Source organism: Alosa alosa, chromosome 2 (assembly GCF_017589495.1).
Source record: "Alosa alosa isolate M-15738 ecotype Scorff River chromosome 2, AALO_Geno_1.1, whole genome shotgun sequence".
Taxonomy (NCBI): domain Eukaryota; kingdom Metazoa; phylum Chordata; class Actinopteri; order Clupeiformes; family Clupeidae; genus Alosa; species Alosa alosa.
In genome coordinates this window covers 13,317,940-13,339,232 of record NC_063190.1, presented here as the reverse complement: position 1 = coordinate 13,339,232, position 21,293 = coordinate 13,317,940, and the positions used below count along the sequence as shown (strand labels likewise).

The following is a 21,293-nucleotide window of genomic DNA, read 5'->3' as shown; positions in this document are numbered from 1 at the left end:
TGTAATTAAAAATGTATACCTCAGTATATCCAAATGAAGTCTGAACCTTTAAAAACAAGCTTAAGTCTTTTTTCCTCACCTCCACTTTGATGCCTGCCTGGAAGCTGATGCCATCTGGGATTGTGGTCTGGAAGTCTGCAATGGTGTAATACTCCTCTTCCACCTGCGGAGGCACTGGTGGCTTGGGTAGGTTCTGCCCCCGAGGCTGCAGTGACAGGGACGGAAAATATACACCATAAGCAAGTAATACTTAAACTGTACCATTACCCAATGCCAGTACACATTTCAGATTTAAATATCTGATATTCTGATAGAAAAAGCTTGTATTTGAAGAAGTTGCTTACGATGGTGAGATCACGACGTGGTGGTGGTCTCTGTCTCTGGCCTGCTTCTGGAACAAATTAACATTTGGGAAATATTACCACTGCAGATCGTCAAAAGTTTTATGCACTTGAAAATCAAGATTTTAGACAGCTGTTAGTGAATTTTAGGGAGTTTCTCAGAACTCCAGTGTGGTTCCGTGCATGAGGTTCCATGCTTACTGTGCTTGTTCTTCTCTGGGAACGGAGAGAAGCCTTGTTGGTTCTCCTTGTTCTGATCCTTCTGCTGCTTGGAGACACCCTCCAGGTCGTTGGTGCTGACATGTGCTGCCACCCCAGCGGCTATCTTCTGGCTCAGAATGTCGGCCTTCTTCAGGTAGGAGGCGGGGGCCCAGCCCTCCTTCCCCTGGTACCTACAAACAGACAAACAGACACACACACACACACACACACAGAAGTTGAGGTCTGAGTTGCTGCCACTGGAGCCACTAACACACAACACAGTGCAAACATAACTGCCTCAGGTCAACAATTTGAGGGCAATAAAGTGGCATTTAGATGTTGATATCATCATTGTATCCTAATGTTAGAGAGACTGAGGATTATCACCAACCAGCTCATATGCTCTGAATTGCTTGTATTTGTTGCCAACCTGGGCATGAATATAAGTGAGTGGCTGTCCTTGATAGCTATGATTCCACTAAAATAGCCATTCACTTCAAGCATAGCATTATTTGGATGGACACAGACAGGACAAGCAAATGCCATGTCACTGCCCTCAAATATGAACCCTTTCTGCTGTACATCACCATACAGATCTTAAGGTACTTTGATATCGCGTTTGAAAGGCGTCATGTCTTTTGAACATCCTGCTCTCATTTTTGTACCTGATCTTCCACCATCCCTCCAGATTCTTCTGGATGACCTCCACAATCATGCCCCTCTCCAGGTCAATCTCGTCTTGATCTCGGGCCGCGTACGGGTAGATCACAGAATACTTCTCCTCTGAGGAAGTCGAAGCATAAACAGAGCCTGATATCAGTTTTATCTAAATCCTACTAGTGTCTTTGGAATGTGCCACATGCTTTGCAATATGTAGTGCTATGTCTGAGTATTCATAATGTGGAGTATAACTTCTTACCTATTGTAGAAGCTCAGATAATCAAAAAAAAAAAAAAAAACAATTCTACATGATATCCACAAAGATGTGACAAATCATCATGCGTGACAAATTATGAAAAACAATACTTGTTGCCTGATGAACTCATTCCAAAAAAGGAAATTAGACTGTCAGTGGATAGATCACAAAACGCTTTAGGTTTGGATGTTCTCTTAATAACGCATACTGAAAAACAATATTGGTCACCTTTGTCTTTGACAGAAACGTGTGTATTCACATAAGACGCAACAGCACAAACGTTTAATTACTCACACAACACTGCAAATATTTGAGACCGAAAGCAGCTTGCAAATGTGAATATAGAACAAAATAACCAATCTGAAGATGCAATATCCAGCATATCCTGAAAACTACCGCCGCTTTCCAACTTTCTGCTTTATCGGTCACCTCAAGAGAACTTGAGTTACTGTTACTTTATCTCATCCACATCAATGCCAGGGGCCTTGCAAGCATCCTTTTCAACATCAAAGCTTCTTCCGGCCTAATCTTGATCTCGATCTCAGTATCATCCTGGCCAAAAACCCTTTAAAACGGATAACAGGAGGTGATAATGAGCAGTTCTTGAATAGTGATGGGAACGCTATCCTGGACAGATGTCTATCTGCACAGAGGACTTGGCAGGGCAGGTGTTGGGGACACAGAACAGCTGCTGCAGAAGCCGTCTGGTGTCTACAGATGCCTGGAGTCAGTTGTTCCAGATCACAGAGAACAGGTCTAATTGTGCAAGGTAGATACTGTTTGTGTTTTATACAGGGCTTAAAACACAGAAGAATTATGTGCCTGATGTTATCAGACATTTTTGTCTTTAGTCACTGTAGTTTTTTCAAAACTTAAACAACCCTACATTGCATGGGCACATTGCATGAGAACTACATATCCGTACGTACATACACACTGTACTGTGGTGATAAAATGTTTAGATGTGGTTTTGTAATTAAAAAAGCAATGCTATACGAACGGTGATATTGATATTGATATTGAAGACATGTTTATAAAATATTGCACAATATTGCTGTGCATTGAACGCATGCTTGAGGCTTAGAGGCTGATTACAACCACTGGACCTAAGAATGTAACCACACTGTGACCTATGATAGATAGTCCAGCATGCAAAAAAGCCATGGGATCCAGGAGAACATTATTTGTACATATGAGTTACATGTCTGTACAGTTCCTGCTGATTGGCTGTACTGTGATCATCACAGTCCCCTATAACCCTCCTGAATCATTCTGAATCAGCTCTTCTTCAGTTTCACTAAAGCTGTCTGTCTAAAGATACTGTCATGATAAAAGTGCAATATGTAGTTTTTGTAACCGTAAATAGTACTTCATAATAGTACTGAATATTGTTTGTTAGCTTGTTAGCTCTTTTGCAGAGTTTAGATCTAAATGAAAACAATCGCATGCAAACAAAGGCTCCTTACAATGCACATGACTATTGATAAACATCTCACTGCTCCATCATAAAACCGTGTCCTATACTGTACAAGTGCCCAGACAAGACAGTTACACACAGAGAAAGTAGACACTCATGCAGACACTTCACAATACTACAACTACAAGACAACACTGAACAGCTGACCAAGGTAACATTAACATTGTCAGGATGCATAAAGACAGAGATAATCTATGACTGGTAAATTAGAGAAGATCCAGTTGTGTGATCTTGCATGAGCTGATTCTACACAGTCTGTAATGAATTAAGATGAAAATGAAAACAAATACCACATGGAACGAGTTATGTGTATTCTGATGGGGTAACATATGAATCATACTTATTGACAACATGCCATGTTTATAAGGGAAAACCCAACCAACTGACCAACAGTCTCTAACAGTAAATCAATCCATTTCAGGACTTCTCATGCTGACATATCGCTGGCATGCAACAAACATGGCAATGCCTGATTCTCTGCATGCTCAATCATTGGAACGCTGAGCATGCACACAACAGAAACACACACACACACACACACACACACACACACACACACACACACACACACAAAGTTCAGACAGGAACACATGCACACACACATACATTCATACAGTACATACACATGCACACATACATGCATACACGCACATACGCAGATGCAAACATACATGCATACATACACACGCAAACACACAAGGAAGAAAAAGAAGGTGTGCTCTCGACCTTGCCCCCAGCCTGTGCTGAGCAGATCCCCTAACGTTCGTCGGCGGCCCACGTGCCTGGGCAGTGACCAGTACCTCCGGCGCACTGACAGCAGAGGACAGTGGCCACAGCCAGGTCAGCAACACAGCACAGCAAATCAATCTCTCCAGCACTCACAAGTATGTCACAGGAACAAAAACGTATACATATAACAGCTAGATATATTTTTGTGTTGTTTTTTATATGACAAATATGTAAATATTTATAATAAAAGGATGTAGTGCATTTGCATTTTTGTCATTGTTTGCTTGAAGAATTTGTTTTCTTTTGTTTTTCTCAATGATAAAACCAGGTAGCAGCTAAGGTCAAAGGTGAAAAGTGAGAGGTTACCTTCTTCTCCAGGCATAGAGAAATCATCAGGGTCATCCTGTGCCTCCAGACAGGTGGCCGGGACCCAACCTTGGGCATCCTCTGAGCTCACGAACCACCATCCTACACACACACACACACACACACGCACATTAAAATGAATAGTCAGATATAACTGATGAATTGATATGTTTAGCAAATGTCTTTCTCTTTTACCATATCTTCTTCTGTTTACCTCCCTTCTAGTCTAGAATGTACCCATGAACTGTGCAGACTACAATAATTTATTTCAATAGAACCAACCCATACTTCTTCTCATCTAAAATGTTATTATTCATTGTTAGACTCATTTTTCTTTATGTGTGTGTGTGTGTGTGTGTGTGTGTGTTCATTACCAGACTCATTCTTCTCAATGACCTCCACCACCTGGCCCACATGCAGGCTGATCTCCGAGCTCTCCTGCTTCTCATAGTTGGTGACGGCCACATACTGGTCCAGAACCAGCCCATCTGCTCCACTAGAGTCTCCTCCTGCAGGGGGACAGGGATCACACAGGTACATCACAGCCCTCTGACTAGCCTGAGGAGTCCACCCCCCTCCTCCTCCTCCTCCCTCCTCCTCCTCCTCCTCCTCCTCCTCCTCCCTCCTCCCCCATACCCAAAACAACCAGTGAGTGAGAGGCAGGGCGAGAGCTGCGGTGATTAGAGCCCTGGCGAAATGCGTGAGTGAAAAAGAGAGACAGCCAGAGACAGAGAGAAAGAGAGAGATAAATAGAGAGAGAGAGAGAGAGAGAGAGAGAGACAGGGTAAGAGGTAGACACCAAGAGAGAAAAAGAGACAGTAATACAGGGAGAGAGAGACAGACAGAGTGGAAGAAACACAGAGTGGAAGAAACACTGATAAAAGAAAGAAAAAAGGAAGAGAGAGAGAGAGGCTTGACTGCTCAGCAGTTAAGAGGGAAGAGAGAAGAGATGGCAGAGTCATCCGCACTGCTGCTACAGAGACAGGGACACAAATAACGACTAGGCAACATGAAAACAACACCTAGGGAACATGAAATGAACTATTACAACAATGACGGATCAGTGGTTACAGACGCCCCTGTCCAGAAGCCCAGGCCACACAACCTCCTCATCCTGTTGTGCAGACTGTTGTCTAGGGAAACATGGAGGTCAGGGGGTGGATGGAGTGGCAGATAGCCAGTACCACATGGATGATTCAATGATTTTACACTGACTCTGGTGAACAACAGCAACAACAACAACAACAACAACAACAACAACAACAACAACAGCAACAACAACAGCAACAACAACAACAACAGCAACAACAACAACAACAACAGCAACAACAACACAACCCGTGGGCTGTTCCAATGAGGTGCACGGAGATTGTATCAGAACAAAAGTCCCTTGGTCTACAAAGCCAGGGGTCTTTACTGAATCATGAAAACATGAACAGCATGGGCCTGGGAGGTGTGGTTGTTTTGTGTTATGCTATGCCACTCAATGGCAAGAGCCTGGTTACACACACATACATAGACACAGACACACAGACAGATACAGACACAGACAGAGACAGACACAGACACAGACAGAGACAGACACACACACACACACACACACACACACACACGCACACACACGCACACACACACGCACACACACACGAAAAGTAAAAATAAATACTAAATACTTTCATTATTAAATACAATTCATACGTATTACTTACTTCTACTACTACTACTACTACTACTATTTATTTATTATTACTACTAATAATAATTTCTTGCATAGTTACTACTGTAAGTTAACTTATCTATTATTACTAATAATTACCTGCATAGTTACTACAACTACTTATTACAACAGTAATAAGTACTAAAAAGTTATTTCACACAAGGTTGGTTTTCTTAGCAAACCCCATTCCTGTCCCTGATGTACTCTGTGTTTGCCATTCTCTTTCAGAGCTACAACAAAAAAGCTCAGAGTTCTTATGACTCAGCTGGAGTTATGGAGTTATTCTAGCAAACAGTTCCAACATGGGATGTGCCAAACCATTTCTGCCAAAGCGGTCCCAGTAAAATACGCCACACACACACACACACACACACACACACACACACACACAGACACACACAGACACACACACACACACACACACACACACACACACAGACACAGACACAGACACACATACACAGACAATGCTTCATGGTTCAAAGAGGTTAACGGCCATTCCCTTGGGGATTTCTCAGGTTAAATGAGCGATGAGCTGTAAAGCTGGACACAAGCAGCAAGCTAACTTTGCCGAGACTGGTGACATCAGTGAACATGTTGCTTTTTCTGTGGTCTTTCAAGATAGTTGGAGGGATGTCTGATTACCAAACCTCCACTACTGTACAGTAAATAAATCAAAGACAAAACACTTACAAAGAGTGAATCATGAGCAATCACCAGATAATTTGGTGAACTCTGTGATAGCTCAGGAACTAGGAGAATCACTGTCTGCATGACAATCTGCTGCTGGAATCAAGGCATGCACTTCACACTGGGTCTCACGGAGCCAGACGTCTATTACAGTATATGTCTGGGGACAACCAAATAGGAATTGATTGTGTATATAGTCTACATACAGATGGGATGGGAGCAATTTGAATGGGGTGATCCAACACCTCATACCAGATGATTCAAATGGAAAACAGCAATGATGACTTGTGCATTTGCCAAGTTATGGCCGGGTCTTAGGAGGAGAGTCGGCCTCGACTGTGTGAGCTCTCAGAGTCTCAGAATTCAACAATAGTTTGTCCATCATGGTGTGTACTATCTGTTACGTCTGTCTCCGCAAGACCATACAGCAACCAGCACCACCACCACCAGCACCACCACCACCACCACCACCACCCTCATCGCTGTCGCCATGACCACCACCAAGAACCCCAAGTCCCCTTCCAGCCACAAACCCAAGGGGCCCTAAGTTAAATAAAGGGCAAAGTGATCTTGGAAAAAAATAATTTGCTAATTAAATACAATGAGCAAATTCCTAAGCACAAAGAGGGGTGTGTGTGTGTGTGTGTGTGTGTGTGTGTGTGTGTGTGTGTGTGAAATGCTGGGGTGTGTGTCTCCACATGCCTCATGGTGGCTTTAGTTCATGCGTGAGACAACTTTGCTCGTTGCTTGATGCTGGACTTTGCCTGTGTTTTAAATTAAGGGCCCCAGGTCTCTCAACCTCGTACTAGCAGGCCTACAGTGTTTTGGAAATTCTTCCCCTCCATCTACCTGGAAATCACACATACATACATACATACATACATACACACACACACACACACACACATACAGTACACACGCACACACAGACGCACAGGCACACTAACACACACACACACACACACACAGCCAAACAGGAGTCCACTACTACCTCTCTTTATGAAAGAAGCTGCTCTCTCCACAATGCCTGATGAAGGGAAAAAATGACGAGAGCAAGTATGAGGAAGGCATTTGATAGAGGCAGAGGAGAGGTGGGCAAGGCTACATGAACAAGTCAAAATATGCAAGTCAATGCAAAATGGAAATATCTCAGATGCTAAAAATATGCTATTCTGACTTTTAAAGGTCTTGTAGATGGTGGAGCCACCATCGCCATAGAGACATACTGTAAATTAGAGGAATTACAGCTAGGTGGCACTCCAGCCATAGAGCATGTGGCAATTTTAAAATGATTTACATAGCACTGTATATGAGTACCATATGAAGGGCTACTGCATATTAATATTTTCCAGTTGTACAGTGTCATTTGAGCCATTATATATCTGAAACCACTAGCATGCACATAAAAATGAAACTTTTCTTACCTGACTTCTTTTTTCCAACAGGCTCTCTGTAAAATACAAGTAGTGTAGTGTGTGTGTGTGTGTGTGTGTGTGTGTGTGTGTGTGTGTGTGTGTGTGTGTGTGTAGGAGGAGGTAGAGCGAGAGAGAAAGAGAGAGAGAGAGATGAAAGGAGAAAGGGAGAGAAAGACACAATGTTAGAAAAAAAAGACCTCTTGTGATATTTTGATAGAGCACATAAAACACCAGGAGTGTACCCTGCAATACCAGAGGTGTCTGTGTGCCTGGTAGTGTGCAATGACTTTTGCTTTTTCCCCTTTGGGTCTACAGTTAGAGGAGGCTGTACATCACACAACAGTTCAGACTGTCCTCCCAGACATGCCTGATACCCAATCCATTCAATTCATAAATGTTTGAATGTCCACAGTTGGACGTGAAATATATCATACTAACTGCATACATATGTTCATATTGACTATAGTGTCAGCTGAATCTGGGTAATACGTCAACCCTATTATCATGATAATATTTTTTTTTTTTCTTCTCAGTGAGAATTCGATTATTGTGATAATATGTGAGGATATGAAGAGATCTGATTGAATTGAACATAAATGCATCCGGATGGAAATGGCTGAAAGAATCACATTCTGGAGTAAGAGGCACACACTCACACTCACACACACACACACACACACACACACACACACACACACACACACACACACACACACACACTCACTCACTCACATACACACACTCACAGACACACTCTCACTCTCAAAATAGCCAAACACACTTAGTCACACACTGTAGCAACACAAACTCTCTCTCTCTCTCTCTCTCTCCACACACACACACACACACACACACGGTCCACGCCGAGTCTGTTTAATCCATTAGCTCAGTGATACTCCATCAGTTTCATGGGCTTGCTCTGATCCAAGGCCCAGCTGCCCAGGCCTCTGTGGCCCGGCCACACCCAACCCAACCAGGCCGAGTCCGAGAGAGCGAGTGAGTGAAATACCTGCACACAAGTCCGTCTCTCCCCAGGATCTCTCTCTCTCTCTCTCTCTCATCCACCACTCCCAGTCAGTTTGTCCCACTTTCCCTCTCTGCCATACTGTATCTCCAAGGTCTCTTCTCTCTCCCTCATACACTATCTGTCACTTCCTCCAGGCCACTATCAAGTCCACTTCTCCATATTCATATTTCTATTTATTCTGCAAATGAATAGTCAAACTTTGGTAATGCTGGTTGATCTTATCAAAAGAAAGGTTACAGCAGACTTGCATTTTACTTTTGTGCAACCTGTTTACATCCATTCCATAGGATGATGTCATGCACACATGCAGACAGTAAAAGCCACTGTCAGGAATATCTTTACATTTTAAATGTTAAAAATAAAGACATGTAAAATATAAATCTTGGTATGAAGTAGTATTGGTAGAACTGGGCTCTGATATTAGAGGTTCAGCTCAGGTATCTGAAATGCTGCCTTGTCTTTAGATTAGACAGAAATACGAGAGCCAGGCCTAGAACGGTGAATTGGGTCATGGATGCAAAGCTGAAGTGGAAACTCCAGTAATTATTGGTCTGCCAAAGCCAGAGTCGAGCACAGAACTTAGGTCCCATTTGAATAAGAGGATTCAGATGCCATACTTCAGAGAAAATAGGTCTATTTCAGTGTGCCCAGAGAGGGCCATCCATGACTCAGTTTCTAACCCACGCCACTGATTATGACAGTACAGGCCTGCGCAGAGAAGCCTTCATCACTGTTGCTTGCATCAGATGGGTTTTTGTGGAGTGACTAATACAGTTTATTGTTGTTATTGCCGCTGCTGCCTGCATGCCGGAGGAATTGTTTAGCCAGAATCTATGGTCTCCTATTTTAGAAGTTAACTGTTCAGTCTGCACAATCATTCTGGTCACAACCATCCTGGACAATAGGATCACCATTCCAACAGACTTTTTGACTTTTCTGACTTTTCCGTCTGACCTAAAGACCTACAGGTTTAACCTCACTGGTTGATTTATTCCTGGGTGTCAGATTAATGGCCTCTAGAATGGTTCAAGTCACGTAATTCTAGTCCACTAACCGTGCTGCTTCTAACTGTGGATCTTTCATCTCAGATGAAATGACCGAGAGTTGTGGGAGGAACAAACTAGAGCCTGAGAGCTTGGGTCTGAGGGAAACATTAGCCTCCTGTCTGCTAATTCAATCATCCTAACTCACAGAGCATCTCGCTCTGGGCCTTGCACCGATATGTACGGAGAACACACACACTAGCACACCAGACAGACAGCTAACACACTCAACATAGCACAATGCTAAATATGTAGGCCTTAATTATAAGGAAGACAAAAGGAATGTTTCAGTAAGGACAAACTAAGGTTCTCTGTTCATTTCTCCTCCTTCAGGAGTATGTGTGTCCATAGCAACAAGCCTTAACTGATAAGCCTGTGAGACTGGGAAGGCTTCCAGCACTGACAACCTCGACATTATTATTACTCTGCTGGCAAGAATCTGTCTCATAGCAGCGCTCACATTTGCATTCTTTTTCTGTTCAGCAGATGCTTTTATCCTAAATGACTTACGGTGAAGGATCTACATATTTATTATCAGTTTGTGTACACACACAGAACTGTGACCTTGGTAGTGGCAGTGCTTTGCTGCCATTTAAGCTACATCAAGCACAAACACAACATTTCTTTTCTTTGCTTTTGCTTCATTTAAGTTCTTTAGGTACACATACACATCTCTGTTTTATATCACAGCATCCCTCAAGTCTCCATTCAGTGTTGTTTATCCCCATATTTAAGTGTGTGGGATAGTGACCCCAAACACACCCCCCACACACACCCCACACACACACATTCCTTTCCCCTGGTCTCCTCTTCTCACAGGGCCTCTTGGCACCTGGCGCTGTACTGAGCCGAGCTGGGCGGTTTTGCCCAGCTGAGGGCGGGCAGACATTCCCGGGAGGGCACCAAACTGCACCCAGGTGAGGAGGAAAGCACCATGGCGCGTTTACGACCCGGCCTTGGCACGCTCTTTAATTTGCACATTGTCTAGTGACACTCTAATGTGGTTTACGAGCATTTGTTTTTTCATTTAAACATGCCAAGTGTCTTTCACGGTCTTAAAATGTGCTAAAAATGTGCTTAAAAAGACCATAGACAGAAGTGTATCAGGAGATCAGTGTATATCTCCCTGAGGACTGTTTGTGGAATTTCCATCTGATAAAATGGCAGAAGTTGTATGGCACTGCAAGCTTATGGATAAGACTGTTGGTGCCATTGTGCTGCCACAGAGGACAGATGAGAGCCAGGCCCTTCTAGAATGAGTCAGTGGCCAGTGTACACCCACGCATGGGACACTCGGGAGCCACAAAATAAGAAAACTCTGTGCATGTGTGTGTGTGTGTGTGTGTCTGTGTGTGTGTGTGTGTGTGTGTGTGTGTGTGTGTGTGTGTGTGTGTGAGTGTATTCCTTTGTATTCACAATTAGCTGCTGTTCACGATTATTGCCATGGATACTATTCAGCGCATGAACTTCATGCACCACACTTTGGTTATTTATTCAAATATTCAAGGAATAATGAACACTGAGCAAACATTTAACACTGAACAACACACTGGGCTAATTAACACCAGTTTCTGTGTTTCATACAGGCTACACCACACAGACCAGGCACTAGAGTGTCCATGTCTACTGGACTAAGACTTACTCAGAGGGGGGGTTGAGGTCCTCAGGTCGAGTCTCAAAGAACACACGCACTTCCTCGCACTGGGAGATGTAGACCGGTAGCTGGATGAGTGCCTGGACACAAACAGAACCAACCACACATTTAAGCATCATGTGATCATAAAACTAGCATGGTAATGGTCATTACATTGTGTACGATTACAAGCCTACAACTGTTACAAGTTGAATTGGTCTCACTTGTGGCAGCCAAAACATGAACTCTTCTAAACAAGCCTTGACTTTGAATTGAATATTTTGGCTTTAACAAGCAAAACTGCCCTGGATAGAAACTCACATTTTCCACTGGCTGTGTGTGTGTGTGTGTGTGTGTGTTTTGTGTGTGTGTGTTTATTTGTTTGTGTGTGTGTGTGTGTGTGTGTGTGTGTGTGTGTGTGTGTGTGTGTGTGTGTGTGTGTGTGTGTGTTTGACGTGTTTTGGGTGTTGGCTGTCTGGCTCAGAGTGCTCTCAAAGGCGCAGTATTAGCATTTCCCCCGACCTGTGGTTGAATGCTCTGCCTCATACTCAAGAGTCTCTCTCGGGCTACAGTGCTTCTCTCCGCTCTGCTCTGCTCTTCTCTTCTCCTCTCTGATCTGAGACCAGTCAGTGGCCCTGGTCTGGCGTCTGTGGCGCTAATGAGTTAGTCTGTCTCTGATCTCACATCAACACTCATCCTTTTTCATCCTCGCACCTTCTTCCCCCCCGAGGTCCATCTGTGCAGCTCGCAGGGCCCACCGACAGAGATGCCCTCCGACAGCTAAGCCTTCTCAAAGATGAAAGGCAACCTGTCTGAACATCTCCCGCACCATCTCTATCTAACTCTGTCTCTCTTTACTCCCCCCCCCTCCCCCTGCTCTCTCTGTATCACTCTCTCCATGGAACTCTCTCTCTTTCTCCCTCTCTCTGTCTTTCTCACACTCAGCTTTAAGGCCAGTGACAGTGCCGCCGTGTGTGGCTATCAGAGGAAGCAAGCTGGAGCACACCCGTGGCAGACATGAAATATTCCGCCCAGTCATCCACCCCGGCTGGCCAGCTGCCATTTGTCTTTAATAAAGCTAAGTGCTGCTGCTCTGTCCTTGCACAGGGGGAGTGACTCGGGGTCTTTCTCTCTCGCTCTCTCTCACACACACACAGTCTCTCTCTCTCTCTCTCTCTCTCTGTCTCTATCTCTACCTCACATTCTCATCTCTCTCCATCTCTGTCCCTTTCTCTATCTGTCCTTTGCATTATGTCTCTTGCATTCTCTCTTTTTTGTCAATTTCTCTCTCTCTCTCTCTCTCTCTCATATATAAAAAACTGCATTACTACATCAAACCTGTCTGGCATTTCAACTTGGCCAGGGTACGTCCAAGGTGCCCTTGTGGACCAGGCCAGGCAGCTTGCCTCGTTTATATTAACTGCATGTAGCGCGGGCCAATACAGCAAGATGAATGCCACTAACAAGACGCCAGAGTTTTCATTTGTCACTCGGTGTTTGTTTGTGTGTGTGTGTGTATGTGAAAAGAGAGTTTATGTTTGTGTGATTATGTCTGTGTCTGTGTGTGTGTGTGTCTATCTGAGTGTTTGTGTCTGTGTGTATGTGTGTGTGTGACAGAGAGAGAGATAGAGAGAGTTTGTGTGTCTATCTGTGTGTGTGTGTGTGTGTGTGTGTGTGTGTGTGTGTGTGTGTGTGTGTGTGTGTGTGTGTGTGGTGTGTGTGTGTGTTTTAACATTTGTCATCGAAATTGAACGCCATGGTTCCCAGAGTTGCCCATGTCTGGGCTGGGTGTTGTTTCTTCCTGTCCCCTGCTGTGGCTGGCGTGAGCAGGGTGAGTTACCGCAGGTGTTTGGTTTGCCTGTTGACCTCCGCCTGACCCTCAGCCCCTCAGCCTTTGTGGCTTCAAAATGCGTGTCATCAATTATCCCTGCCTGCTCATATCTCTCTCTCTCCCCTCCCTCCTCTCTCACCCTCTCACACACTCAGTCTTACTTTCTTTCTTTCTTTCTTTCCTCACTGATGTCTTTTTTCCCTCCCTACTTCTCTTCCCTCCTCATGCCTTCTCTCTCTTTCTTTTTCCCTGTCCCCTATCTACCTTTCTCTCCCTTACCCTCCAAAACTCTATCACTTTCTGTATCTTTTCTCCACCCACTACATCTTTCTCACATAAATGCTCTCAGTGTCTGATGTGTCTGTCCTCTGTCTGTCTGTCTGTCCAGGGACACAGCCCCAGCGCGCGGTCCTGATGGGACACTCTGATGATAGGGTCCCCACCCGGCCTGTGTGGTCCCCACAGCTGATGCGTCTCCGTTCAGGGGGCAGATTTATGCTCCTCCAGTGTGGCCTGCGACCTTCCCCTGCATTAGTATTCCCTCCTGAGACTCAGGACATTACTGCAAATGGGCTTTATGGCCGCCCCTTTACAGGAGGCAGCATTAACCTAATTCTCTCTTCCTCCCTCTCCCTCTCTCTCTCTCTCTCTCTCTCTCTCCTCTTTCCCTCTCCCTCTTCCTTTCTCATCTCTCTTCCTATTCCTCTTGCTCTGTCTCTATTTCCTATGCTCTCTCACACTCATTTTGTCTTAGCATGTGGGTATGTGTCTCTGTTTGTGTGTGTGTGTTTGTGTGTGTGTGTGTGTGTGTGTGTGTGTGTGTGTGTGTGTGTGTGTGTGTGTGTGTGTTTTGTGTCAGCCTCTGAGATTCCTTCCAGGCCGAGGGAATGATAAGGCAGCTTTAACCGCACTTCCAGCAAAAACAACAAGGCCACAAGGGGAAAATGACACACCCCCCATCCCCACCCCTGCCCCGCTCACACCCATGGTTTTAGAGCTTATTGAGACAAGACAGTTGACCTGGGCAAGTTGCCACTGTTAACATATTTCCTTACACCCGAACACCTCTATTTAGGGCTATTTATGGAATCTGATATGAAATGGATCAATGCGAAGACATGAAAGTCTGCATGTCTGTAGATGTTGTTTGTTTTTACTACTGTTTTTATGCAATGAAGTGTGTTCATACTATTTTTTATGCTATGACTGGGTGTGTATGACTGTGTGTGTTTATGTATGCTGCTAATGCTGTTAATGCTGTTATATGTTTCTATTTATTCTTTTTTAAGTAACACTAGCACTTAGATTATATTTTTATAGACTTAATGAATGATGCATTGACTGGAGAGCATTTAAAATTTCGTTGTACCTGTGACAATGACAATAAAGACCTATTCTATTCTATTCTATTCTATTCTATTCTATTCTCCCTACTGTTGCCTGTGGAATCAACTCTCTCTTTCTCTCTGTGTGTGTGTGTGTGTGTGTGTGTGTGTGTGTGTGTGTGTGTGTGTGTATGTCACCACTGTAAACATATTTCAGGGCCTAACACCTCTATTCAGGGCTATCCTGTTGACTGTGGAGTCAACTCTGTATGTGTGTGTGTGTGTGTGAGTGTCGCCACTGTTAACATATTTCAGGGCCTAACATCCCTATTCAGGGCTATCCTGTTGACTGTGGAGCCAACGCTCTCTCTCTGTGTGTGTGTGTGTGTGTGTGTGTGTGTGTGTGTGTGTGTGTGTGTGTGTCTGTCTGTGAGTAGCTCCATCAAAGAGCCAGAGACTCAGGTTTCAAAGAGTCTCTCCCCGAGGCCCCAGTGATAAAGCACCCGTCTCACCACTGACAGAACCCAAACACAGTACAGCCAAATGAAATGCCACTCAAAATTAGGCTTGTTTACGCAAACGGAGCAGACACAAAGTCTACACTCAGACAGTACTAAAGCCCTGGATCTGGACCTGGTGTTACTTGGTGCAACTTGGTGTTAATCTGGTTCTGATCTGGAGTGGCTGTGGACCGAATCTGGAGTGTGTATGTCTGTGTATATATATTTTTAGTACTTAATTCAGCATTTTTTTCAAGGGACAAATACAATCTTCTCAAATCCTGATACGGTATGTGGCTTTGATCTAGTTTGCATCTGGAACGTATCTGGTTTATATCTGGTAATTTGGTGTTTGATCTGGAGTGTGATCTGCTTTGAGCGTGTGCTGGCGTTAGCTCCCACCAACGCCGTGGTGGTGTGCGCATGAGGGCTGGGTATGAGCCAGAAGTCCCATCTGTCACTTCTGGTATCTGATCTCAGCATGAAACATATACTCTTTTCCACTTCTCTTCAGGAGAATCAACAGCACCATTTCCCTAAGGTACAATTCCAACCTCCATTGGGATGAACAACATCAGCACACTAACAAATACTCTCAATAATGGTGACACCATTGACTGTATACAGCCTATGGGTGGCACAGACAGTTAAACTAACAACTAAACAGACAATTATGACAACCTACTTATGATTGACAGTACATACAGTATGTGCTGTGTATAAGTACTATAACACATGTCCATGGCTTAAAGCAAGGACAACATTCTTGTGACTGAAGATATCAGAGATTTCTGAAGCAGTTACAGTATGTATCATTTTTCAAATCTGAAACTGCTCAATCCATGTGGTCTCTTCTAGTACTTGAAGAATACTGAAATTTAAGCAGTATCTGGATTGCAATTAAACTTCACATCGTAATACATAGGTGGGGAGGGTTTGGTATGTGTGTATTGATCTGTTGAGTAAGTGATACCAACGACTCATCAAATCAATGAGAGAGCTCAAATAAGACTCAAGCCTTTTCCAGTCCATCCTCAATTGGGTCCATAATATTAAAATGTATGTTTTCATTTACAATTGAATGGCCCTCACAGTATAAGCTGATGTATGAGAGAACACACATAAGTATGATTTAGCCAGCTTGCAAAAAAACTCCACTAAGCCATAAAGGGCTGTTTATCTGGTGGGAAGGCCTTTAAAAGAGCACTAAGATGCTGACAGGGCCGAGTTCAGCGCAGTGAAAACCCCCTTACCCTCCTCAACAAGCCCCTACAGTCAGCCAGCAGTGGGTGCTTAACGTCTGCCTCAGCTTAAGAAAAACACACTTTTCTTTCTGTCCACTTAGTTTCTCTCTTTCACTCTCTTTTATTCCCCTCTCTCTCTCTCTCCCTCTCTCTCCCTCTCTCTCTCCCTCTCTCTCTAAATATATTATAGAAACGCTTGTTCTGTCATAAATTTACTCCATTTCGTAAGCTTCTACTTTAAGATTACTGACATAACAGCAATTTACTGTAATTTTTCAGGGCCCCACAAGAAAAGCATAGGTGACGAGTGAGGGAGTCATGAGTAATTAGAGTGGCTGGATCACATGGAGTGACACTCTCCTCCAACAGAATGGGAGCAGATGGAGGCTGAGAGAGAGCGTCGGTGAAACTTTAATCTGCAATTAAATTTAAATGTGTGGTGTATCAACAGGATGGCTATTGTGCCACTTAAGCCTGTAGACAGAGAACAATATGAGAGGATCTTATTCTAGACAGAGAATGCAGAATGGCTGTGGAGTGTTAAGGACAAGAGAGTATCATGCTAGTGTGTAGTATGCTAGTGTGTAGTATGCTAGTGTGTAGTATGTGGTGTGCATTATGCGGTGTGTAGTATGCGGTGTGTAGTATGCGGTGTGTAGTATGCAGTGTGTAGTATGCAGTGTGTAGTATGCGGTGTGTAGTATGCGGTGTGTAGTATGCTGTGTGTAGTGTGTAGTATGCTAGTGTGTAGTATGCTAGTGTGTAGTATGCTAGTGTGTAGTATGCTAGTGTGTAGTATGCTAGTGTGTAGTATGCTAGTGTGTAGTATGCTAGTGTGTAGTATGCTAGTGTGTAGTATGCTAGTGTGTAGTATGCTAGTGTGTAGTATGCTAGTGTGTAGTATGCTAGTGTGTAGTATGCTAGTGTGTAGTATGCTAGTGTGTAGTATGCTAGTGTGTAGTATGCTAGTGTGTAGTATGCTAGTGTGTAGTATGCTAGTGTGTAGTATGCTAGTGTGTAGTATGCTAGTGTGTAGTATGCTAGTGTGTAGTATGCTAGTGTGTAGTATGCTAGTGTGTAGTATGCTAGTGTGTAGTATGCTAGTGTGTAGTATGCTAGTGTGTAGTATGCTAGTGTGTAGTATGCTAGTGTGTAGTATGCTAGTGTGTAGTATGCTAGTGTGTAGTATGCTAGTGTGTAGTATGCTAGTGTGTAGTATGCTAGTGTGTAGTATGCTAGTGTGTAGTATGCTAGTGTGTAGTATGCTAGTGTGTAGTATGCTAGTGTGTAGTATGCTAGTGTGTAGTATGCTAGTGTGTAGTATGCTAGTGTGTAGTATGCTAGTGTGTAGTATGCTAGTGTGTAGTATGCTAGTGTGTAGTATGCTAGTGTGTAGTATGCTAGTGTGTAGTATGCTAGTGTGTAGTATGCTAGTGTGTAGTATGCTAGTGTGTAGTATGCTAGTGTGTAGTATGCTAGTGTGTAGTATGCTAGTGTGTAGTATGCTAGTGTGTAGTATGCTAGTGTGTAGTATGCTAGTGTGTAGTATGCTAGTGTGTAGTATGCTAGTGTGTAGTATGCTAGTGTGTAGTATGCTAGTGTGTAGTATGCTAGTGTGTAGTATGCTAGTGTGTAGTATGCTAGTGTGTAGTATGCTAGTGTGTAGTATGCTAGTGTGTAGTATGCTAGTGTGTAGTATGCTAGTGTGTAGTATGCTAGTGTGTAGTATGCTAGTGTGTAGTATGCTAGTGTGTAGTATGCTAGTGTGTAGTATGCTAGTGTGTAGTATGCTAGTGTGTAGTATGCTAGTGTGTAGTATGCTAGTGTGTAGTATGCTAGTGTGTAGTATGCTAGTGTGTAGTATGCTAGTGTGTAGTATGCTAGTGTGTAGTATGCTAGTGTGTAGTATGCTAGTGTGTAGTATGCTAGTGTGTAGTATGCTAGTGTGTAGTATGCTAGTGTGTAGTATGCTAGTGTGTAGTATGCTAGTGTGTAGTATGCTAGTGTGTAGTATGCTAGTGTGTAGTATGCTAGTGTGTAGTATGCTAGTGTGTAGTATGCTAGTGTGTAGTATGCTAGTGTGTAGTATGCTAGTGTGTAGTATGCTAGTGTGTAGTATGCTAGTGTGTAGTATGCTAGTGTGTAGTATGCTAGTGTGTAGTATGCTAGTGTGTAGTATGCTAGTGTGTAGTATGCTAGTGTGTAGTATGCTAGTGTGTAGTATGCTAGTGCAGGAATCTGCAGATCTGGAACGGAAAATGAAACCCACTTGGAGCCAGGAGGACATGGAACTGCACTCCCATCAGGCCACGCAGTGCGTACTCTGCCACCTCAGGGACAGACGGCCAACTCTGGGGACCCAGACTCTACTGCTGAGTAGGGCTGGGTATCGTTTGGGTTTTATCCGATACCGGTGCTAAATCGATACTTTTAAAATGATGCCGGTGCCAAAGCAGTGCCTGAACTGGTACTTTGTTTTTAAAACCAATGGTCGAAAGCATGAAATTGCTTTTTTGATTGATAAGACAAATTGGAACATGAAATTCAATTGTATATTCAATTTATTATCAATATCTGTAGCTTCATTGCTTCTAGGCATAATTCGAATTGCAGATGGCTTGCCATAAATTTAAATGTAGAAATGACTTGCCATGGATGCACAAACAATGTCAAACTTTCCTCTGCATTCAAAATTCTCTAGTACAGATGGCTTGCCTTAGCTTTAAATGTTAAAATGGCTTGCCATGGCCCTGCCAGGTCATATGCTGGTCATGGACAACGGCAATTGCAGCCTAATCTAACATTGAGGGACTCTCCTTTCAAATGTATCCTGTGTGTTCTCAAATGCTTCAATACATTTGATGTCTTTCCCCTTAGTTAGTCTTTAAACATGTTACATATGCCGGTGTTGGGAGTGTAAAAAAACACTGCAACTACATGTATGTGCTAACATTAGGCTACTCCTGTCAGAGCAGCTTAATTAGCGGAAACGTGCAGTCATGGTTCCGCAGCCATGGTTCCGTAGCCCTTTGACAGCTCCAGAATATCAAAGAGGTATGTTTGTAACCTGCATATTTATATTTTTACAAGCAAACTTTTAGCATGATCTTCAAATTCATTGTGATGTTGTATGGGCCTCATGTGAATGAAAGATGAATGTCATAATGTTATTATGTAGTACAGAAGTTTTCCGAGAAGTTTTCACACTACATAATCACATATGGCTATTGGCTATCTTCGTTTAGATTCAAAATAGAATGTATTGTATGTATATATATATATATGTGTGTGTGTGTGTGTGTGTGTGTGTGTGTGTGTGTGTGTGTGTGTGTGTGTGTGTGTGTGTGTGTGTGTGTGTGTGTGTGTGTGTGTGTGTGTGTGTGCTACTTTCAGGCGCAGTGTGAGGTGAGTTCTGTGAGTTCTTGGTTTCACCCTGCTGTGGCCAACATTTTCTAATTTGAAATAAAAGTAATGCTTCATCAGTGTTTGTCCACGTGGCTGGTTCTCTCCTACTCTAAAGGACACTCAAAGTTCATGCTGACTCACACCACTCCTCGCCACAGACCTCAGTTCCAGCACAGGAATCCTCCCAGGCCCTGTGATGTGAGGGTGCTGAGCCTGGGCCTCTCCACCCAGAGAGCTGGACTGGGTTAGACCCATGTATGGCACACTTCCGGCCCAAAGATAGATTTGGATCCCACTTCATTTGGAAGGTCAAATATAAGTGGTCCACAGATTCTAAGATCATAAACTATTTGTTGAAACCCTCTCAGCTACAGTGTATCGTTACTGTTAAGACTTGAGGTTGGGCTTGGTTAACATGAACAACTGAAACGACTGAACTTGAATTTCAAAAAGACCTTCTGTGTAATATCTTTGTAGGTGGATTACCCAAATAAAGTGTTGCCCAGATTTATTTCTGGGAGTGAGCTACAGTACACCCTGAGGTGGATCCGTCTCCATGGACACTGAAGGGACACTCAGCTGATAGCTGACTCAAGGGGGGTGGGAGCTTTTCTGGAAACCTTGGGGCCCGAGGACTGGCAATCAGGCTGACTCATTCTCATAAAAGGACACTCCAAATCAAATTTGTCAGCCTGTTAATAGTGTTATGACGATGGTTGTCCTCTATTCTCTGCTCTTCAACAGTAGTAGACCAACATATATTGGACATTGTACAAAGAAAGGCACTGAACAGCAATGTACATTGCACAGCATTTTCATGGGATTCCAAGTACTTTCAGAAGTACAATATTCTGCATATGATATCTAATCTGTTGCTTTAAATATTAAGGATCTGCCATGTTTTGCAGTCTGTGAACACAGTCTTCTACAGGCCAGATTGTTACCCGACACTGTTGACAGTGCCAGACTCAGGACACAGGATTTGCCTTCAGGGCTCGACAGCGCCGATGTGTCAAGGCTCTGATTTGTTGTTCTCCGCCGGTCCACCTGAGAAGACTCCTCGCGTCACAGACCACAGGTCCTCATAAAGCCGGCTAATGGCTTCGGGGGGAAAGAATGTGCAGAACTGGCACGTTTCGTTTTGTTTTTAATTATGGCTGAGGGCTGAGCTGATATTCTCCGGCTCCCCGCTGCCTTGTTGAGTCCAGCCAGTACTTAGGGAGCGGTGTTAAAAGGGGCTGACACATACCTGGCAGGCACGCGGACAGCCACTGGCACCCGGTCGAACACACGGGGACGGCAAGCACAACAAGCTGCAGATGCAGCAGAGACACGGAGAGCAAGCCTACAAAAACACCTACAAAAAACACCTACACAAGCCACAGCATAAATGAATGGTGGGGGGTAAACAACGTGAGCGCAGGATTCACGTC

At 43.8% G+C, this 21,293-nt stretch overlaps 1 protein-coding gene across 1 annotated transcript in view; it reads right to left on the bottom strand.

Moving 5' to 3' along the window:
* Window positions 1-21,293, bottom strand: part of sh3pxd2b (SH3 and PX domains 2B) — a 37,225-nt gene that overhangs the window by 4,670 nt on the left and 11,262 nt on the right. Inside the window, exons 4-12 of the mRNA XM_048238074.1 lie at window positions 11,796-11,815; window positions 11,565-11,707; window positions 7,862-7,887; window positions 4,405-4,539; window positions 4,031-4,132; window positions 1,208-1,325; window positions 543-733; window positions 345-391; window positions 80-205 (exon numbers count right to left, since the gene is read on the bottom strand). Of these exons, the coding sequence (XP_048094031.1) occupies window positions 80-205; window positions 345-391; window positions 543-733; window positions 1,208-1,325; window positions 4,031-4,132; window positions 4,405-4,539; window positions 7,862-7,887; window positions 11,565-11,707; window positions 11,796-11,815 (908 nt within the window). The remainder of the gene's footprint in view (window positions 1-79; window positions 206-344; window positions 392-542; window positions 734-1,207; window positions 1,326-4,030; window positions 4,133-4,404; window positions 4,540-7,861; window positions 7,888-11,564; window positions 11,708-11,795; window positions 11,816-21,293) is intronic.